This window comes from Kalmanozyma brasiliensis, assembly GCF_000497045.1.
Source record: "Kalmanozyma brasiliensis GHG001 unplaced genomic scaffold PSEUBRA_SCAF2, whole genome shotgun sequence".
Lineage (NCBI taxonomy): Eukaryota > Fungi > Basidiomycota > Ustilaginomycetes > Ustilaginales > Kalmanozyma > Kalmanozyma brasiliensis.
In genome coordinates, this window is record NW_015961959.1 from 365,939 (window position 1) to 385,621 (window position 19,683).

Sequence of the window (19,683 nt, forward strand, 5' to 3'; positions counted from 1 at the left end):
CGGTACAAATACAATCCTTGCTGGCGATGCTACGCTATCCTTCCCTCGACTCCCTCGTTGGGTATTGCCTTGCCCCCCTCCAACTCGTTCACCAACCACGCCCGCCCTTCGGCCTGTCTCTCACTGACCAGCCTCACCAACTCGCCTACCTCCCCTTGCAGCACCTTGCACTCCTCCACAGCTGCTCTGTACTCTTCATTGACCCCTCGCATCTCATCCTCCAACCTCCCTAGCTCCTGTTGCAATTCGACATCCCCGCCCAAACTCTCCTTGGTCGGCAGATGCTCGATGATCTCCCGGATCCCCGCCGCCTTCTCGACCAGGTCCGCCACGAGCTCCGAGATCGCCTCGTCCATCGCTTCTGGCTCGATCGCCTCCGTCTTGCCCAAGATGGTCAAGGGGATGGAGGAGGAGGGGAGCGGCGCATGCTTCGCTTTGCGTGATATGAAGGCGACCGAGGAGGACATGATTTTGAGTAAGAGATCGATGTCGCTGTCGAGCTGCGTGAGTAGGTCCATGTTGGCGAGGTCTCTGGAAGAGGATGCCCGATACGATGTAGGTTGTGCGCGAATGCGTTCCACGCTTTATGTGTTGGTCGTTTCGGCGCTCGAGTGTGATCGAATCGCGCAATTGATCGGGCGGTTCTTATAAGTAGGTTAGGATTGGAGATAGATCTGAATGAAGTCGTTGATCAGATGGCCGTGGTATCAGTGATGTCTGTTCTGGGTCAGGGATTGATTCTTTGCGCTGATGTGAGCTGTTTTGGCGAGAGATACAGTAGAGCAGCGAGGGCGGGAGAGCAGGTGGATGTTGTCGTTGTGTGGGGAACAACCACGGTCCGAAGATTGATCGTGTCGAAGTGTGGAGCGGAAAGATGACCGAGTTCCGAAGCGCTCCAAGTGTTCTTCTCGCCAAAGTCACACGCTCGCGTGCCAGCTGAAAGGGCCGCTGTTGGACCCTGAATTGCGTTCCCACGAAGTCAAAACTCGAAGCTGTCCCTTTCTTCTTGAACAAAGGGAAGCTCCCTTCTTCTCGAAGATTTGCATACGATCTACAAAGGGACTACGCAAACAGCACTGGCGAGAAAGCACAAGAGAGTGGCGAAGAGGGCGAGCAGTGTAAGTCCAGCACGTCCTGAGGAAGACTTTATATAACCTGCGTGCTCATCCGTCGAGCTTCCTTTCCCCTCCAACTTCTCCGTACTGCTCCCTGCCCGTTTGCGCACGATGACAGACCTCAAGGAAGCTTCCTCTTCGATCGATTCGAGCCTCGCTCAGGGAAGCATCGACGCCATGTCAGGTACCGCGAAGTCTTCGACCGCCTCGAGTGTCGATGGCGACCATGCCACCACTGCTTCGACTGAGCCTTCGGCGGCGGCGACTCCGACGGGCAAGCGCGGCAAATCCGATGCGACATCTGCTTCGTCACAGTCTTGGCTTTCGTGGCTGAGTGACAAGTACACGATCCAATACTCGATTCCACCAGCCTATGCGCCGGCCGCACTTCAAGTCGCCATCACGGCATTCCCCCTCGGCATCGTCTTTGGTCTTGTTCTGCCACGCGCATTCTCCTTCTTGACCAGCGTCTTGGACTCGAAAAGCGCTGCTTCTTGGCAAGATACACCCTGGTGGGCATTCCCGCAGCTTCACCTCTACCTCTTGGCGTGGGTGACCTTCCACATGCTCGAGTTCACCGTCACGGCCTCGTACAACCCCACGCGCCTCTTCTCGGACAGCTTCCTGCTCAACAACGGCGCCCACTACCACATCGCCCACCTCTTTTCGCTGCTCGAGTTCTCGCTCACCGCCTACCTCTACCCCGCCTCCAAGTCGACCTCGATCTTCACACTGGTCGGCATCGTGCTGATCATCTTTGGGCAGACGCTGCGGAGCATGGCCATGATTCACGCACACAACAACTTCAGCCACATCCTGGCGTTCAAGAAGCGCACAGATCACGAGCTGGTCACCACGGGCGTGTACGCGTGGACGAGGCACCCAAGCTATGTGGGATTCAGCTACTGGGCGGTGGGCACGCAGGTGATGCTCGGTAACAAGATTGCTGCGGTTGGGTTTGTAGGAACACTGTGGATGTTCTTCAGCAGGAGGATCAGGGCTGAGGAGAAGGCTTTGATCGAGTTCTTTGGTCAGAAGTATGTCGACTACAAGCAAAGGGTGGGCACGGGTCTGCCGTTTATCTAAGGAGGGCATGTCGGAGGGCCCGATTTGATAGAGTCATCTCCGTGAGAAGGGCCAAGACGGAAAGCGCCCATTAGCAAACAAGCATCTCGCATCATTGTATGTGTTTACTAGCGCCAAAGCGGAGTTCCGCGCACCCGATCATGCCGGCTAAGCGACGGCGGGCCAATGTGATAGCTCGATATGATTACAACGTGTGACCCTTGAGAAGAGAGAGGAGCTTAATCGGGCTTGGAAGAAGGGTGGTGGTAAGCGAGCACGGAAGAGCGGGTGTGACGGCAAATTGAGACACCACGCTCGGCAGGTGTATTCGGCGGATTCGCCGCTCGTCCATCACGGTTCCTTCGGAAGCGCTCCGTTAACGCTTTAGAGACAAGATCATGGCTCGAGGCTGCGGATCGGAAACGCATTGCAACCTCGATGTCACGACGCAGAGAGGCGATGGTGAGTGAGAGATCGCCTGCTGCTGCTGCCGATAGAACTCGGATCGTCGGATGAAAGGAGATCAGGATCAGCCCACCAACAGAGCGAGTGGTACATAATTTGGCGTCCATCCTTTGAGGCGCGCGTTGAACAATTGGCCCGCACCGCTCCCGTGTCCATTCTTCATGCGAAGGCCAGAATGAGGCGTTCTCGTTGTCTCGACACCCGCCATCGATGGCAAGAGAGCCTCAGAAGCCACCGTCTTGATGGAAGGCAGCAAAGCAAGTCAAGCGACACCGCGACAATTGGTTGTCACCAAACAGGCAACCTTTCGCTCGATGTGAAACCCGAAGAAAAGGGTCTCTCTGCACCATGCACAGCTTGCCGTCACCTCACTTGACGCCCAAAAGTTCACGCTTTGCATTTGTTTGCAATTTGACGCGCGCAGCTTTCTGCTGTTCCTGAGAAATGAGAAACATAAAAATAAATAAAAAAATCCGGAAAGCACGCCCGCTGCACAGCCGCTGCTGCGAGTTGCGATTTTCTCAGTGCTTGAGACGACTGATGAGGAAATCGGACTGCACCTCGAGGCATCCGATTTTCAAAGATTGAGCTGAGTGAGAGCGTGTCTCTCGTGCAAATTGGCGGCTGATGGAGGGCGGCGAATGATTGTTCTGCAAATCTGTCAAAATCGCAACTCCGTCCCTTTGCAAGGGGCAGCAACACCTGCACGACTTGGTTGCTTCGAAGTGACCATCTGATTGCCATCTCCTCATCGCATCGCACCGTATTGTGACCATCCTCACCTTTTCTTCATCGGCGCATCTTCTTTCACTTCCATCACGGCGTCATCCCTCACCAAAGAACGGGAGTCAAGTAGCTGCTCAGACACTACCACTGTCGACCCGGCGACGATCTCTTCATCTCTAGCCACGCGCCATCATCCTGCTTGATCTCGACCCAGATGGCGACGCTTCGCTGCTCATCGATGATCTGATCGCCCTCTCCTCGAGTCTCGGCTCGCCCTCATATACTTCATCTGATCGTCGGTGTTGTGACCAAGCGTGCACAGTTTCGGTCACAGCTTGTTCTGACACGATGGCACGCATCACCTACTCGCGCCGCAATGGCTCAGCATCGACCTCGAAGCTGCGGCTGCTCTGGTCCGTCCTGGTGCTGTCCTGCTCGTTTATCGCGTTCAGCTCAGCGCAGACTGTCACCGAGGTCGTGACCATCAGCACTGGCTCAGCTTCCCTCAATGCGCCAACGAGAACCCCCGCCCCAGCCGGGAGCGCCTCCGCCAGCAGAACCACGCCCCAGGTCACCAGCACGCAGATCCCTGATGTTCAACTCTCCGGTGCCCAGGTCCCTTTTCTAATCCAAAAGCCTATCCCGTCTCGCTACGATGAGCTCTCCAAAAAGGTCAATTCGCGCATGAAGGACGTCTACTTCACAGGATGTCCTACAGACCAGGTCAACTACGTCGATCCCAGCCTGCGTATCAACATTTCTGCCGTCTATACCCAGTTCGACACCGATCTCGGCAGCAATCGCCACTTGGCGGATCAGGACTCGTACAGCTCCGGCGTGCTCCGTATCGTTGCAGTTGGCGCAACCGACACCGTGGGCAGAACAGTCAACACCAACGTCACCCCTCAGCTCCTCAGCACCCTCTCGGTAGAGACCCAGTTCCTTACCTTCTCGCTCTTTCGCAACGACTCGTATCTTTGCGATAGCCTCTACCCCGTCGTCCCAGATCCCAATGGCACCGTCGTCAACAACGTCGTCATTCAGCCAGGCGGATGTCTCTACGGTCCTGGTCAGGTCTCGCTCGGCGTCGGCATCCCACTCAATGATACCTACAACCTCGGAACTCTCTGGACCCGCATCCGTCTCAGCGACACTTCCAGTCCGCCCCTCGACATTGCTTGCATCGAAGTGTATGCCAACCCTTATGACGATGCAAAGTGGTACTGGGAGCTCATCTTCTGGTTCCCCGTCGCTTTGACCATTGGCTACTTTGTCGTCATCGCTCTTGCCCGCGTCTTCTGCGCCTTCACAGCTCGTGCACGTGCGTTCAAGAACAAGGCGAGAGAGGGCAGTCAGCCCAACGTCATCAAGGACACCATCGCACCCACTCTCGTTTCGGCTATCTCGGGTCAGAAGCTTGCACTCAGCGCTGCACTCCTCCGCTTCGCCACGCCTGGATGTTGGGACATCATTCAGCATACCCAATTCGTCGCTGCCATCTCGATGGTTGCTGTACGATGGCCCGAATTCTCTTATGGCTTCTTCAAGCAGGCTGCCTGGTCAACCTTGACCGGCAACGTCACCATCGTCCGCCCTGCAGACCTCGACAGCCAATACAACTTGCTCAGGACCAATGCGACTCTGCCGTCAGGAGACGTCGGCACACAGTTCTCGAATCAGACTTCGCCGCTGTACATGAACGCACAGGCTCCTAATCGCTTCATGAACCTCGACGGCGCACGCGCTGGCATGGACGCCTACGCCCATGCTATCGGGCTTCGAACGCGCGACCTATTCGGCACTTGTCTCAGCATTTGGTTCCTCATCGTCGCCGCCATCGTCGCTCTTTCGCTCGTGGCCTGGATTGTCGATTCGTTCCACGACACCTTCCTGCGCTTGCAGAAGCGTCGCGAGGACGGATACAGCTTGAACGTCGCCCGCACACCTGGTGCCGCCGAGACCAAAGAGATGGCAGAGGCGGATGACGATCGTCCGCGTTCCTCACTCAGCCGTCGCGGAGGGTACCGCTTCCTGGGAACGGGCGGAAAGCGTCTGTTCGGGTCCAGCGACAACCTCTTCCATCTTCGCATGCTGCACGGCAACATCTTGCGCGCCATCACCCTTTATCACCTGCCCATCACCATCTTTACCACTTTCCACATGGCCAACGCCGACATCTTTTCCGCCACTTCGGTCGCTCTCGCCGGTCTTGCGTTTGCCATCCTCTCGGTCTTGGCTCCAGCCTACACAGTCTTTTGCATCAGCCGTGCGCCTACAGCCAAGCTCTACGACTCGATCGGCACGCTTTCCGCCTTTGGCCCGGTCTACAATAACTACAGCCCAGGATCGCAGCTGTTCTGCATCGTCGACTTCGCACGCACGTTCGTCTTGGGTGTCGTCATTGGCGCGGGTCAGATGAACGGCAGTGCTCAAGCCATCATCATCTTGGTCTTCGAGATCATGTTTGTGCTCGCCTGCAGTCTCTGGCTGCCATGGGGAGAGGGCGCCATGATGGGTCCCGTCAGCTTTGTCTCCAACGTCCTGCGCATCTTCACAGCGGTCTTGATCCTGCTGCTCAGCCCTTTGGTCAACTTCGGCCGTGCACCCAACGGCTGGCTCACGTACGTCGTCCTTCTCCTCCAGGCGATCCTCTACGTCTGCGCCGCCCTCATCTTGGTGGTCAAGATCGTCGAGGGCCTGGTGCGTCTAGCGTGGCGAGCCTCCTTCGACGAGCGTGCATCGACGCGACTTTCAGGTCTGGGAGGCGCGCTTCGCAAGATCAAGAAGAGGAAGGAGAGCAAGCTCCGTCTCAACAAGAAGGGTAACACAGCACTCAAGCGTCTCTCACGGACGCAACCGCCACTGGATCGCTCGGCGTCGGTGAACACGCAGACCATGATGCTCGCGACGCTTGGCAAGGAGAGCTACTCGGGCGAAAACACACCAGCGATGCCCTCGTCGCCACGCAAGCTCAGCAGCTCGATGCCGTCCACCATGTCGATGAATCGCATGCCCATGCACTCTCGTCAGGCGTCGTATGCTTCGTATCTGGACAGCCAGCTGCAGGGCCGCAAGTCGCCCGCGGACATGCTGGCCGATGGCAACAGTCCTTACTCGACCTATCTTCGAGGCGATCCACACGACGAAGGCTTCATCATGGCTGCACTACCACCCGCTCCTGGCAACGGCAGGCCAGTGTCACCAAGACCCGTGTCGCCGCCTCCGCATTTGCATCAATGGGGTGGACGGCAGTCGCCCCCGCCTGCACAGCAGTCTGGATTCGTGCGAATGGGCGGCGGTCGCGCTTCCGAAAATGCGCCGTACCAGGCGCTGCACGGTCACGGTCACGGTCACGGTCAACGTCCACTTGCCAGACCGCAGAGCAGCGGTAGCGTCGAGCGCATGTCACCAACGCATCAGTTCCATTCGCTGCCGCCCCAACGCCGTCCGCGACCTTTGTCACAAAGCGCCATGGTCGAGTCGTACTTTGACAATCGTCGACCATCTTTCGACCCGGACGCCGGCATTGGGCTATCGAGCACCGAAGCTGCCGCCCGCAACGCTACGATACGTCGCTACTCGCAGGGCGCACAGCTGCGCGCTAGTCAATCGATTGCTGGTATGATGGCGGTCGACGAAGAAGGACAGCCGATCCAGCCGGCCAGCAAGAAGCAGAAGGGCAAGTTCTGGAAACGAGGCGGCGCACGTAGCGATTCGGACAGCGACGACGATGATGACGGAGGGTATGGTGCAGATGGCGCTGCAGCCTTCCGATCGCGTGGTGGCTGGCGAGGACTTAACAAGATGAGTGCCGCCATGAACAGTGTAGCTGCGCGACTCGGAGGCGGCAAGTCGGGAGGAGGGATCGCAGAGGAAGGAAACACGAGCCTGGAGCCTCCCGCCTCGGAAGCGGATGTGTCTGGCACAAGGCAAGGTGGTGGATTCGAGGTGGTGCGTCCGCAACGACCGAGGCGTAGTCTACCAGGCGTAGACAGGGCGATGGACTCGACAGCGCTGGCAGCAGCGACGGCGAGCTCGAGGGCGGATGGTGCTGGACAGGCGCATCCGTCTCCCACGCCCACCGCCGTTCAGCGATTGAGCAGCACGGATGTGATGCCAGCCAGGAGTGGCAGCCGTGCCGGTCTATCCTCTGCTGCGGATGCGTATTCGATGCCTGCCTACGGATCGCACCAGCAGCAGCTGGACGAGTTTGACGCGTCCTCCGGCACACTTCCTCCCGGCGCTGGTCAGCAAGCGCTGCTCCTGCCGTATCGGGCCCCGTCTCGGCCAACATCGGCCATCATGTCCGCAAGCAACTCGAAGCCTCAAGTGAACGAGGACAGCTTCTGGGTCTCATCGAGCTCGCGGCCGCAGTCGCAGGCCTCGCGGCCGATCTCGTCGTCGTCGTCTCGCATGATGGCCGTCGCCCTCTCCTCAGGCGGTGAGACGCGCGACTCTCGCCAGCAGGTGTCGACCTCCTCGTCGCGTGGCAGGATCGCCGAGCCGATGCAGGCCGAAGTGGTCAATGCCGAAGAATCGTCGTCTTCGGCAGGAGGCACACCGCCTGTGGCCGCAGAGACGGCGACGGACCCGATGACGTTCTACGATGCTCAGGAGGAGGCGCCGATATTCGATGCGGATGGCAAGCTGATCACGTCTGCGATCAACTTTGATCGGCCAGCGTCGAGCACTGCGGCGCCGATGGCGATGCAAAGGTCTGGCAGTGGTGCGCCGCAAGTGTGGGATGCTGCTCAGGCGTATAGATGATGATGGAACTCACTCTTTCTCTCTCACACACAATCAGCTTCTGATGTGACTATTTCATACATTGCAGGATTCGTTCTATGGACAATACTATTGCTTCACTCGCTTGCTTTGCAGCCAAATCGTCCATGGTGAGCGGGCGGAAGCTTCCGGACTCGAGCGAAAGGAAGTTGGCCGTTCCGGTTGAGCTTTGCAAGCGAGGAAACCGAAAACGCGGATTCTGCAGGTTCAGCAAGCGCGACAAGCCACCTTCTTGGGCACCCGCGGCTCTCGCGTGGTGGACTGGACCCTGGCTGTTGGCCGAGCCAACTCTCTTTCACAGTTTCAGCAGCCAAAATTGTGCGTTTTCATGCGTGCCTTAGCGACGCCCTAGCCGGGTATGGATCAAAGCGCGCATTGAGGTGGCTTCCAGCCTTGCCCATGTGACCAGCTCAGAACGAGAGGGGGGGCGAGCGGTCCATATACAGTATCGTGGTGCGTTAGAATCGCAACTAAGGAGCGAGGGGCAAAGAGGTGGGCGACGAAGAAGCTTTCCAAAGGCAATGACCGGTTAGACCGATATCCTTTGTGTGCACTTGCCGGCCAAACGTCAAAAGACACCGACGAGGGCAAGCGAAGAAAGAGGCTTCTCGGCGGCTCTCCGGACACTCGTCTTCTACCGGCCAAAAAGAAGGAATCGAAAAATCTTGAGACAAGAAAGAATTTTTGGTGACCGTCCGTTGGCTGGGACCGGGCAAGTTGGAGACCGGTCACTTTGAGAGAGAAGCGGAAGCACAATCACGAGGCTCCCTCGTGAAACCACTGGCTAAGCCCTGACATCCCCGCGTTTCCTGGTTCGGAACGCAGAGCGACCGCTTTTCTCACGCCTTGTCAGTCATTGTCGGGTGCTCCCGTATTGGTCAGGCCTCTGTACGCTGCTGAGCATCTCAATCGGAAGAAGCGAAAGAAGAGCAGTGCGAGGCGTCTGTCGTGGGTGTCGGTGCTGAATCAGGAACACCTCGATCCTGGCACACCGGTCACCACGGGAGCGCCTCTCCAAAATCAACGGACGAGTCGGATCAGCTGTCCACTCGACTCAGCTACGCCTCTCGCCCACCCGTTACCACCGGAAAGCCAACCCACACTCACTATTGCGCTTGTCCTTGCCGCTTGTGGTCGAGATTGAGTGAACAGCAGCCGATGTGACCGAACTCGCGGCTCACCAAGCTCGGCGACTTGCCATTCAAACCTTCCGCTGCTGCGCTTTTGTTGCCGCTTGAGCCGATAGAGCCTGCCCACATCACACCGCTCCGTAGTCATCGGACCCACCTTCCCGTCGATTCACCACCACCACCTCTGCCTCATCACCCTTCTCCAGAGGCGATCATACCCCGTCGCAGCACCGACTCTGGAATACCCCTGGAATCATCCGACGTGTCTCGAGGGCTCTTTGATCCATCTCATCTCGATTGGCGGAATCCGTCCGACTCCATTGATTAAGCATCGTCGTTGTCCACTTTGTCCGCCGTCTTCTTTATCAAATCGATCCTGCAGCCCTCCTCATCCCTGCGTTTGCCCCCGACGGAACTGCATCGCAAGCACGAGCCGACCCGCACGGCACGATCAGCCCGCTTCATTTCGTCTGTCTCTGCACCTTCGAGTCACTCGCACCGTATCCCACCTCCTGTTCAGCACCGGGAATCTCAGTCGCCTTAGTCGACGACCACGTTCAGCGGGCCGGACATCTGTCTCGACATTCCGCTCCAGCAGCCTGTACACGCACTGTGTTGGAGTAGGAAGCCGGCTCTCTGTCACCCCGATCGCGCGCTTCTCTGCAATACCTCGGCGGCACAACGACATTGCTCATGAGCAGTCTGCTTGTGTAGTCTGCTAGCTTCCATCCGACCCCCGATTGGGCGCACCTCATTTCTCTGCATCGACATGGTAGCATACCGCTGACTCGCAAGTCCTTATCCCTCTCCGGCTTCCCCCGGGCTTACTTGACCGGCACAACCTCGAGCCCTTTCATACTTGGCCACTCCGTCGATCCTAGACACCGGCAACCTTCACATTCGCACGGATTCCCAGCATATCAGTCCCACCAAAATGAATAGTCTCGCCGACGCCGCAGCTCAAGCTTCCGCAGCGGCGGCCGAGGCTGCAGCGGCTGCACGGCTCTCGGCACCCGCTTCCTCATCCATCGAAGCTTTCGACCGATCCGCTTCCTCTCAACCCTCCTATCCCAGGTCGGAGGGCTCTCACTCCACCAAAGAAGCTGGTTTGCCAGCCTCTCCCCCCTCTGATGCAGGCTCCCAAGGAGACATGACCAAAACCAGCGCCGACACTCCCCTTCGTCGTGCTCTCCTTGACTCGGAAAAGCCCGAGAAGCGTGGCTCCAATCTTGCCTGCTTGAAGTGCCGCGCCATCAAGGTCAAATGCTCTCGTGCCAACGTCGACGACGAGCGCTGCAAACGTTGCAATCGTCTCGATCTCGACTGCGAGTTCAAGGAGCATCATCGAGGCAGGAAACCCAAAAAGAGACCACGGAGCGAAGCCGACAGCACAGGAGGCGACGAGGAGGACCAGCTGGAGGACGACGAAGCCGCTTCCCTGTCGGGTAAGGCTCTTACCGCTTCTCCGGTTCGTGCTAAGGTACGAGAGCTCTCCCGTTCCCCTCCGACCGCTGGTCCAACTAGCACCAACCACCAGGAGCAACATCAGGCGTACTCCAAGACGGAACACAATCGCTTCGAGGCCAACGAGCCCGCACCAAAACTGCCCAGCCCGAAAGGATCGGTGCACGGAAGATGGTTCGGTCCTTACCTTCAGCCTATCCCTTCCTTCCAGGACTCCCTCTTCCCTCGCAAAGCTGACTCGCGCTCTCAGCACCAGTCCAACGATCAAGCTCAACATGCTCAACCGTATCAGCACCGTTCCTTCCACCCAGATCGTAGCCGCGAGCTGCCACCACTGACCATGCCGTCCTTGTCGTCGTCGTCTTCGCATCGCAACAGTCTGAATACCATCGACCAAGGCTCTCGTCCCTCACTGTGGGACTCTGCACAGGGCAGCTCGCATCGTGTGCATCCTAGCACCGCGACTCTGTCAATGGCCTCCGACTTGCGCGACGACCCCGTGCGTCAGCATGTTATCAGCATGGACCAGGCTCACGAGCTCTTCGACTACTTCTTCGCAGAACTCAATCCTCCTCTCGCGCTCCTTGACGCCTCTCTGCATACCATCGACCACTGTCGTCAGAACGCCCCGATTTTGTTCTCAACCATCCTCTCGGTAGCTTCGCGCTTCTTCCTGCCGCAGCATCATCGACAGTGTCACCGTATCGCCAAGTCAATCCTCAACCTTGCGGCCGCAGAAGAGATCTGCTCCATGGATCATATCCAGTCTCTGATCCTCGTCATCACATGGAAGGATGCCGGAGACCGCACGATCGTGCGCAAAGCTTTCCGTGCGATCGGGTATGCCTACGAGCTGGGCCTTCACGCGACTTTCGAGTACGACGGGGCGGCTGAAGTCTCGGGAGGCAGTAGGGCCAACGAGAAAAGGTCCGACACTTTCTCGCTCCGCTCGCGCAAACGACTGGAGCGGGATCGTCAACGCACCTGGATCGTCCTCTGCCTCGTCCACGAACTGGTTCGTCGAGACGATCGCAATACCAAGCCCCGTCCACGCACCATCCCACTCGACGACTATCCAGACCCGTACCTCTGGATCAAGCAAGCAGGTGATGTGCTTCTGCCCATCGACTCGAGACTCTGCTGGTCGCTCGACATGTCCATCTCCACCATTGAGAACGAGCCTTTCCTCGACCTCATCAATCGATCCGAAGATGCGACTGCTTTCGGCGGCTTCTTCGATCGTTATCGAGGTCGGCTCGATATGCTCAGGAAGCGCTACTTTGATGTACGAGACGGCGTCTTCCATCCCAAGTTTCCTATGGACGAGTCAGCGGTCGCCGAGCTGCCCTACCTCGACGCTTTCCGTGACTTTTACATCTGCCAATCGACATGGCACTGGGCAGCGAAAGTAGCATCGCAGCGTCGTGCGAAGCGGAGCGAATTGGCGGAGCAGCAGGACAATGCTCGATCGGCATTCTGGTTTGCGCAGACGGTGGACGCAGCGATGCGAGGTATGCGCCTCTTTGCGTACAACGTGTGCAAGCCTGGCTACGTGCGCGTGGGTCACGACTATCTCGTCATCACGGCCAGCGAGATGATCAAGTGGTTCTATCTGTACCGCGACCACCTCGACGCGTCGACCGTGACCGTCGGTGTCGAGTATCTGCGTGCTACCCTGCGCGAGTGCTCTCAGCCACAGCGACTTCCCTCAGGCGAGATTGTGGACACGGAACGAGAAGCACCCGGCTATCTGGTGCGCTTCCTCGGCGCCATCTTTGACGCCGGCCTCAATCGAAGCTTTGAGAAGGCACAGAGCCGCTTGACGGCCAATGTGGAGCTTTCCGAGTCCAAGGTTGACCACCATTGGAGTGATGCCGGTCGGAACCGGGCGCATTCGGTCGCCGCAGCAGAGGGGCGCGGCGAGGCTGAGCAGGGTGGTAGCAGTGGCATCAGTGGGTCAGCTACACGTCGACCACCTTGGGGAAGCGCTCACACTTCTTACCAGCTGCAGACAGGAACCGCAGAAGCGGCAGATCGCTCGTCTCGGCGCGACGGCGCAGGTCCTCGGAAAGTACCCGGAGGCAGCCCGCCGTTCCGAGACATAGCTTCTGCAACAGCTCGCTACTCGACGGCGCCGTCTTTGCCTCGAGGTCGATCCGAGCTCGGTTCGAGCCGTATGGCGGCATCTTCCCCTGCTGGAGGCGTCACATCATACGAGCGCGGAGGTGGCGTCAACCCCGACAAGTCACAAGCTTCGCCAGCCACCTTCGGTGCTCAGCAAGACGTTGCCATGGGCGCGCCCTACAACGCGAACAACTCGGTGGCGCCTCACCCTGCGTACCTGGCTTCCCCTGGAGGTGCCTCTGGGACAGGCAACATGCATCAAGGGCTCGGCTCTGGCTTTGCCGTTCAGAACGCAAGCTCGCCGTGGTCCTCTGCTAGCACAGTGACACCTTCGTGGAGCAACAACAATCTCAACAGTGGCAGCATGTTGGCGTCAAGCAACGGCGGCGGGTTTGTCGACCTAGCCGCGGCTGCTACGGGAACTGACTTCAACGCTGCGATCGGTGGCCTTCCTGGTGCGTTCGCCAGCTCTGCTGCCACGAGTCAACCCAAGATGGGTGTCAACAATGCTGCCACCAACGTCGTACCTTTGGCAGCCGACATTGGCAAGAACTCGATCGAGGGATTGGCAGCTTGCCTCAACACGCGCGATCTGACGTACTGGCAGGATATCCTCGGATTTGATCTGGCCACGCCGGCTGTCTAGGCAGATGGCTGTCCCATGCAATTGCATGCTCATGATACCCAGGACCTTTCTCGCGTCCGATCCGCCTGCTGCGACGATCTCTGAGCAAACTACGAATGATGAGGACGAACGCTTGATGATTCAGGAAGGCTGAGATCTCGGGAAATTCCTGCAGGTCGACTTTGCCTGCCGCTGCAGGGCGTTTGACGGGGAACACGAGAGGTGGGACTGCATGTCAGGTGAGCTTTCAGACGCAAGTTCTCTTGCACAGGCCAGCAGGAAAGGCCAATTTTGCGGGGATTTAGAGAGGCAGGGTATTTTTAAGCTGGCGTTTCTGGGCGCGCCTGTCATGCAGGCTGACCTGCAAACAAAAAGAGACGGCGGGGCAATGTGGGTCGCGGCCGGTTCAGCTTTGTGGCACGTTGCTCTTCCGCTAGCACCTACATCATGCCACACTGAGAACCTTGTGTTACATGCTGACCGGGACCGCCCAAAGCCCCCCGGGCGGCCGTGGTCGACATGTGATACACTGGAGACGGGTCCCTGCTGGCTGGCGGGTCGACGCGGGGACAGCAGGGTGGTAGGGTTCGAGGGTTTACTGCAAGGTGCATCCTCGGCTATGTGTGCGGGCGTCCAAGGTTTCCACCCAGCCATACGCTCTTTACGCGAAACAACAGCTCAGTCTTGCTGCCACCCGTCTTGCAGCCAGCTCCATCCGTCTCGGCCTTGATCTCGTTCGTCTGTTGTGGTTCAAAGACATAGTTCATAATCGTACACAGCCTTGACTTGACAGAAAAGCCCATGCCCTGCTCACGACCAAACGGACGGATCTTCTTGAGCGCGAACAAAGCCGCACGCTTGGATCACACTCGGACTCGATCCGCTTTACGAAAAGGAACTGACGTGCAAAGGCCATCAGACTGTGAAGCGGAGAGCGAAATGGGGACGGAGCGGGGCGTGCATGGCTGCGTGAAATGACGGCTCGAGCAGCTGAGTGAGAGGCTCGTCGAATATGCACTGGACCAGTCTAGAGAGCTGACAGCCGCCTCCTTCGTCATTTTATTGATTTTGCGCCTTTTTCTCTCCGCGCTCTCCGCACGCAGAACGGAAGCAGAGGTGACGGAGTGAGTGAAAGCGCATGCCGCTGCTTGCTGCTGCTGCTGCCAGTCAGTGAATCGCAGGCAATCAACGGCCAATCAGCTTCCCCACTTTTACGTGTCCTCCCCTTCCCTCCCACACCTTCTTTCGTCATCCCCACATTCAGGCCCCTCGATCCTGATCGCCACAACCACCACCTCCTCCTCCTTTGTGACCGTGCCGATCATCTATATCGTCGAGGCCATCCGCTCGGTCTCCCCACATCGTGTCCTGACCCAAACTCGCATCCACCACGCTTGACATGACCGCTGCCGTCCTCAAGATGAACCAGGACCAGCCCTCTTCACGCATGTCCGTCTCGGGCAGCCGCAGGAGTATCCTTGCTGGCATCGGTGCTGACATCTCCAAGTACAGCGGCAGCAACGGCGCTGCCAACGGTGACAACGCTTCTGTCAACGGCGATGCATCCAGCTTCAACCAGCACCCCATTCCTGTCTCCAACACCGATGCGCTCCTTCGCAGGCGTGGCAGTTCCGTCGAGCCCGTCAGCCCCAAGTCCAGTGTCAAGGGACGTTCTCAGCGAAGCACTTCCATGGCTTCTCGCAGTCAAGGATCAAACGACGACGGCTACCTTGCCCCTGCTATTCCCGGCGCTGGAACAGGCACATTCGGTCGATCCAGAACTTTCTCCGCTGCCAGCCTCGGCCTCAAGAAGAGCAACTCCAACATGTCCCAGAGCGATGCTCGCTCCATCGACTCGCGTAAGGGCTCGTCTGGCAACAGCTTTGTCAACCTGATGCGCAACCGCAGCCGCAACTCGTCTTCCACCAACCTCACCGTGCCCGACCAAGCAGACTCTTCCTACGTCGAGAAAAGCTCTGACAGCAGGATGCGACGCTTTAGCACGGCATCGCGTAAGATGAGCCTCAAAGGACTCGGAACCCGCTCCAGCTCCAACTCGATTAGCAACGGCTTCTACGACGAGCCTCAGCAGCTGTCGCCGGAGACTTCCCAACCTGCTGTCTATCCCGCCGGTGCGCCCGTCGAGGGCTACAAGCCTGTCGCTGTGGCAAACGTCAACGGCGTCAACTCGGGCCGAAGCAGGAAATTCAGCAGATCCGCAAGTTCTAGCGCTGTTCCGCGCGTTTCCACGGACCAAGCCAATGGCAATGGCAACCGCGAAAGCTCGCCCGTCAGCCCGGCTGCAGACCCATACGCAAAGGCGGACGGTCTGTTGGCTCGTGCCAACTCCAGAAGGTCCACGAGCACTTCGCAACCTCGCGCCTCGACGCAGAACCGCTCGCGTGGGGCGTCCGCCCCTCCCGCTACCGAGACTACCGCTGACACCTCGGCCAGCAAGAAGGGCTTCTTCTCTTCCACCACCGCCAAGGTCACCGGGGCAGCCGGTGCTGGTGGTGCGGCATTCGCGGGCCTGGCTCGTAGAAAGTCGTCCCGCAGCGTCCAGGAGGACGAGGCCAATGGCAAGCCCAATGGTATGGCTGCCGCTCACTCGGACCAGGAGAGCAGCGAGAGCGAGGAGGAAGAGTCGTCGGAAGAGGAGCAGGCGCCACCCAAACGCAACGCTCAGCCCATCAAGGGTCGCAACGGCGCCGCTGCTGCTGCCGCTGGCTCCAGCGAGGACGACGACAGCGAGTCCGAGGAGGACAGCGAATCTTCTGAGGAAGAGTCCTCGGAAGAGGAGCAGGCACCAGCCAAACGCAATGCTCGGCCCGTCAAGGGCCGTGGCGGTGCCGCTGCTGCTGTCGTTGCTTCCAGTGACGACGAGGGCAGCGACGACAGCTCGGACGACGATTTCCAGGACGCTCCCCTCGCTGACATCTCCGAAGGCGAGGAAGACGAGGAGGACGATCATGACCACCGAGGCGCCAAGGCTGGTGCCGCTGGTGCGGTCGGTGCTGTTGTCGGTGCTGGTGCGGCGGCCAGCCACCGTCGCAAGAAGTCTGGCTCTGCCGGTCGAAACGTGCCCAACGGCGATGCTGGCCGGTCTAGCTACAAGCCAAAGGGTACCGCTGGCGCTACTCGTCGTGCCGGGCCGCCTACGGACACTTCCGCTCCCGGTCAGGCCTCTACCTCGTCCAACGACACGCGTGCTCGCTCCGACCTCACCCAATCCGTCAAGGACAAGGCCGCCCGTGTGGCCAAGCTCACCGCCGCCGACGTGGCCTGCGACTCCAAGCAGCTGCACGAGGACATTCAGATGGCCCACAAGGCACTCAACCTCTTCCTCAACTCGCGCATGATCGAAGCCGAGCGCATCGTCGAGGAGTATGCCGACAGCCGTCTCTACTACGCACTCGGTTACGCGCTCATCGCCACCATCAAGGGCTTCATGACGTTCGAGCCCGCGGATCTGGCCATCGCCATCTCGCTGTGCAAGGACGCCATGACCATCGCTCACTTGATGAGGAAGCCGACCAGCGCCGTCGGCAACTTTGGCCGCTTCGTTAGGGGTACCGGCCAGAGTCCGAGCGCGCTCGCAGGCATGAACGAGGTGCAGCGACACGCCGAGCTGGTTTACGCCGAGACCATGCTTCTGAAGGCGGTGTTGGGTATCGCGTACGCCGGTGACTTCTTCGCCTTTGTCTCGGAGGCGCTCAACATGAGGAACGCCTACGGCATCTACAGGTCGCTCCAGAAATACGTCGAGTGGACCGAGGAGAAGAACGAGTCGCTCGACGAGGACTTCAAGAGCGGTGTCTACCTGGGCAACGGTTTGATCAGTATGATCTTGGGTCTCGTGCCCGGCAAGGTGCTCAAGATCATGGAGGTGTTCGGCTACACCGGTGACACGGCCTGGGCCATGAAGACGCTCAGCAAGGCGGGCCAGTGGAGCGACAACCCCAAGCAGACCAAGCCAGGCATGCCTCTCAAGCAGGAAGGCGTGCGTCGTGCCGTCTGCGACATGTCGATGCTCGCTTACCACTTGGTCATCTCGACCTTCATTCCCGTCACTGGTGTCGACATCGAATTCGCCGACAAGATCCTGCACTACAACCTCAAGCGATTCCCCGAAGGTGTCTTCTTCCTCTACTTCTCGGGCCGACTCTACTCGACGCAGGCGCTGGCGGAGAAGGCCATCACGCAGTTCGAGACGGCGCGGGACGTCCAGAAGGAGTACGTGCAGCTCAAGCACATTTGCGTGTGGGACCTCTCGCTCTGCAACATGTCGCTCTGCAAATGGAAGGAGGCGCACGACCAGTTCACCATCCTCGCCGAGGAGAACAACTGGTCCAAGGCGGTGTACAACTACGGCCGTGCGTCCAACCTGTACGAGTCTGCCGAGGGTCGCGACAAGCGGGCGATGGAAGAGGCCGGAAAGATCTTCCACAAGGTCCCCTCGTTGACACAGAAGATTGCGGGCAAGTCGATCCCCATGGAGAAATTCGTGGCTCGCAAGTCGAAGAAGTTTGCCACCTACGGCCGACTCTTGCTGCCCGGTCTCGAATTCGCCTATGTCTACCACTGCCTGTCCAACGCGCCGCGCTACATCCTGGCCGACGAGGCGCTCGTGCTGGTCAGCGATGCGCTCGCCGAACTGCACGAGGTCGAGGACCCATCGCAGTACTACTCGGGCGACGAGTACTACGACGACCTGTGCCTGGCGCACTTCCTCCGTGGTGTTTGCCTCAAATTCATTGCTTGCCCCGAAAAGCACTCCAAGGTCCGACCCAAGGAGTCGCCCATCCCGGAGAAGGAGGCGGCGCAGCAGGCAGAGATCAGCTTCAAGACGGTGCTCGAGCACGGTCACCAGTTGAAGCTGGATCACTGGCTTGTGTACTTTGCGCACTACGAGCTCGGCAGGCTCTACGCCGGCACGGGCAGGACGAACGAGGCCAAGGAGCAGCTCAACTTGGTGCTCAGCCAGAAGAATCTGGAGGACAGGGGAAGGAAGGGCAAGTACAGCTTGCAGAACATGGTACACTTGAGGGCCAACGGTGCGCTCAATGGTATCGATGGGAGTGGCAAGTGAGGGCCGACGCTGGTAACAATAGAGGAGGTGACAGCATACACGCATACACTATATATACACACACGGTCGTTTCTCGGTTTCTCGGTCTCAAGTGCACCCGCCCACAGTTTCGGGATAGTTCCGCTAATACTCTGTCCATATGTACATACGAGATGAAGGAAGTCAGGTTATTCGTCTTATCCTTGGTGTGGTGTGAAGCGGTGAGGACGAGTTCTCATTGACGCAGCAGGGTCAATTACGAGCCTCGGGAAGTTTCGTGCGGTAAGAATTTCCGACCCCGGCACGTGACAGCGCCTTTTTTGTGAGCAAGTCGAACACTCCATCTCGCATCCCTTCTCGTTGCTGATCACCATCATCGCTCTACATCATCTATTACAGATCGCAACAATGAGGCCTGCAGCCACAACGCTCCTTCGCTCCAGTGTATGCGCTGCCTCTGCGTCCACCAGCGGCACACGCACAGCCATCGCCCTCCGAACTTTCGCAACCACAACCCGCACTTCCTCGGACTCGCCCTCTTCCGCACTAGACGAACTCTCCTCCTCCATCGAGAAGCTCGCTCGTCTTCGCGAATCCTCCTCCTCCACCAACCCTCCTTCACCTGGTACCGCTGGGGGCGTCTACAACCCGCAAGCGCGTACACCAGTCAAAGAACGCCAGACCGTCTCCGGCCGAGCCTTTATGAACGGTCACTACTACAACCCGTCTACGCTCGCGTACGAGTCGATCACGCAACGTCCACCCCGTCTTGCACGCCCCCTTCTCGGCCCCACAAAAGCAGAAGCAACCAAACAGGACCTCATCCACATCAACGGCTTGAAACCCGGCAAGCCGAGTCTGCACGATGATAGTTATAAGAACGCCGCGATCCTAGCGAATTACGTGAGCGAGATGGGTAAGATCTTGCCACGAGCGAGCACGGGGTTGACGAGGAAGAGTCAGAGAGGTGTGGGAAAGGCCGTGAGGAGAGCGAGGAGTATGGGGTTGCTGCCGGTGATGAGTCGGGGTGGGACACGGGCGAGCGGTGCGGGTTGGAAGTGAGGCAAGGAGGGAGAGGTGCGGCTCGGGTTCTGCTCTGATCACATTCTGGTTCGG

The 19,683-nt window shown here is 58.8% G+C and overlaps 6 protein-coding genes across 6 annotated transcripts; 5 read left to right on the forward strand and 1 right to left on the reverse strand.

Moving 5' to 3' along the window:
- Positions 1–29: 29 nt before the first annotated feature.
- On the reverse strand, positions 30–518 carry PSEUBRA_002630 (Mediator complex, subunit Med21; the record flags this gene model as incomplete). Its single annotated transcript, XM_016437040.1, has 1 exon — positions 30–518. One exon carries the CDS (start codon positions 516–518, stop codon positions 30–32), a length of 489 nt encoding a protein of 162 aa, XP_016292537.1.
- A 774-nt stretch (positions 519–1,292) lies between these two features.
- Positions 1,293–2,201, forward strand: PSEUBRA_002631 (Isoprenylcysteine carboxyl methyltransferase; the record flags this gene model as incomplete). The annotated part of the gene is made up of 1 exon (XM_016437037.1): positions 1,293–2,201. The coding sequence occupies one exon, from the start codon at positions 1,293–1,295 to the stop codon at positions 2,199–2,201; it is 909 nt and encodes a 302-aa protein (XP_016292538.1).
- Positions 2,202–3,719: 1,518 nt separating this feature from the next.
- PSEUBRA_002632 (TRP-like family) lies at positions 3,720–8,138 on the forward strand (the record flags this gene model as incomplete). The annotated part of the gene is made up of 1 exon (XM_016437032.1): positions 3,720–8,138. One exon carries the CDS (start codon positions 3,720–3,722, stop codon positions 8,136–8,138), a length of 4,419 nt encoding a protein of 1,472 aa, XP_016292539.1.
- A 2,082-nt stretch (positions 8,139–10,220) lies between these two features.
- Positions 10,221–13,520, forward strand: PSEUBRA_002633 (Zn(2)-C6 fungal-type DNA-binding domain protein; the record flags this gene model as incomplete). Its single annotated transcript, XM_059464862.1, has 1 exon — positions 10,221–13,520. One exon carries the CDS (start codon positions 10,221–10,223, stop codon positions 13,518–13,520), a length of 3,300 nt encoding a protein of 1,099 aa, XP_059320694.1.
- A 1,378-nt stretch (positions 13,521–14,898) lies between these two features.
- Positions 14,899–18,588, forward strand: PSEUBRA_002634 (Outer membrane protein, IML2, mitochondrial/Tetratricopeptide repeat protein 39; the record flags this gene model as incomplete). The annotated part of the gene is made up of 1 exon (XM_016437023.1): positions 14,899–18,588. The coding sequence occupies one exon, from the start codon at positions 14,899–14,901 to the stop codon at positions 18,586–18,588; it is 3,690 nt and encodes a 1,229-aa protein (XP_016292541.1).
- Positions 18,589–18,975: 387 nt separating this feature from the next.
- On the forward strand, positions 18,976–19,629 carry PSEUBRA_002635 (Ribosomal protein S18; the record flags this gene model as incomplete). The annotated part of the gene is made up of 1 exon (XM_016437036.1): positions 18,976–19,629. One exon carries the CDS (start codon positions 18,976–18,978, stop codon positions 19,627–19,629), a length of 654 nt encoding a protein of 217 aa, XP_016292542.1.
- Between the last annotated feature and the right edge of the window lie 54 nt (positions 19,630–19,683).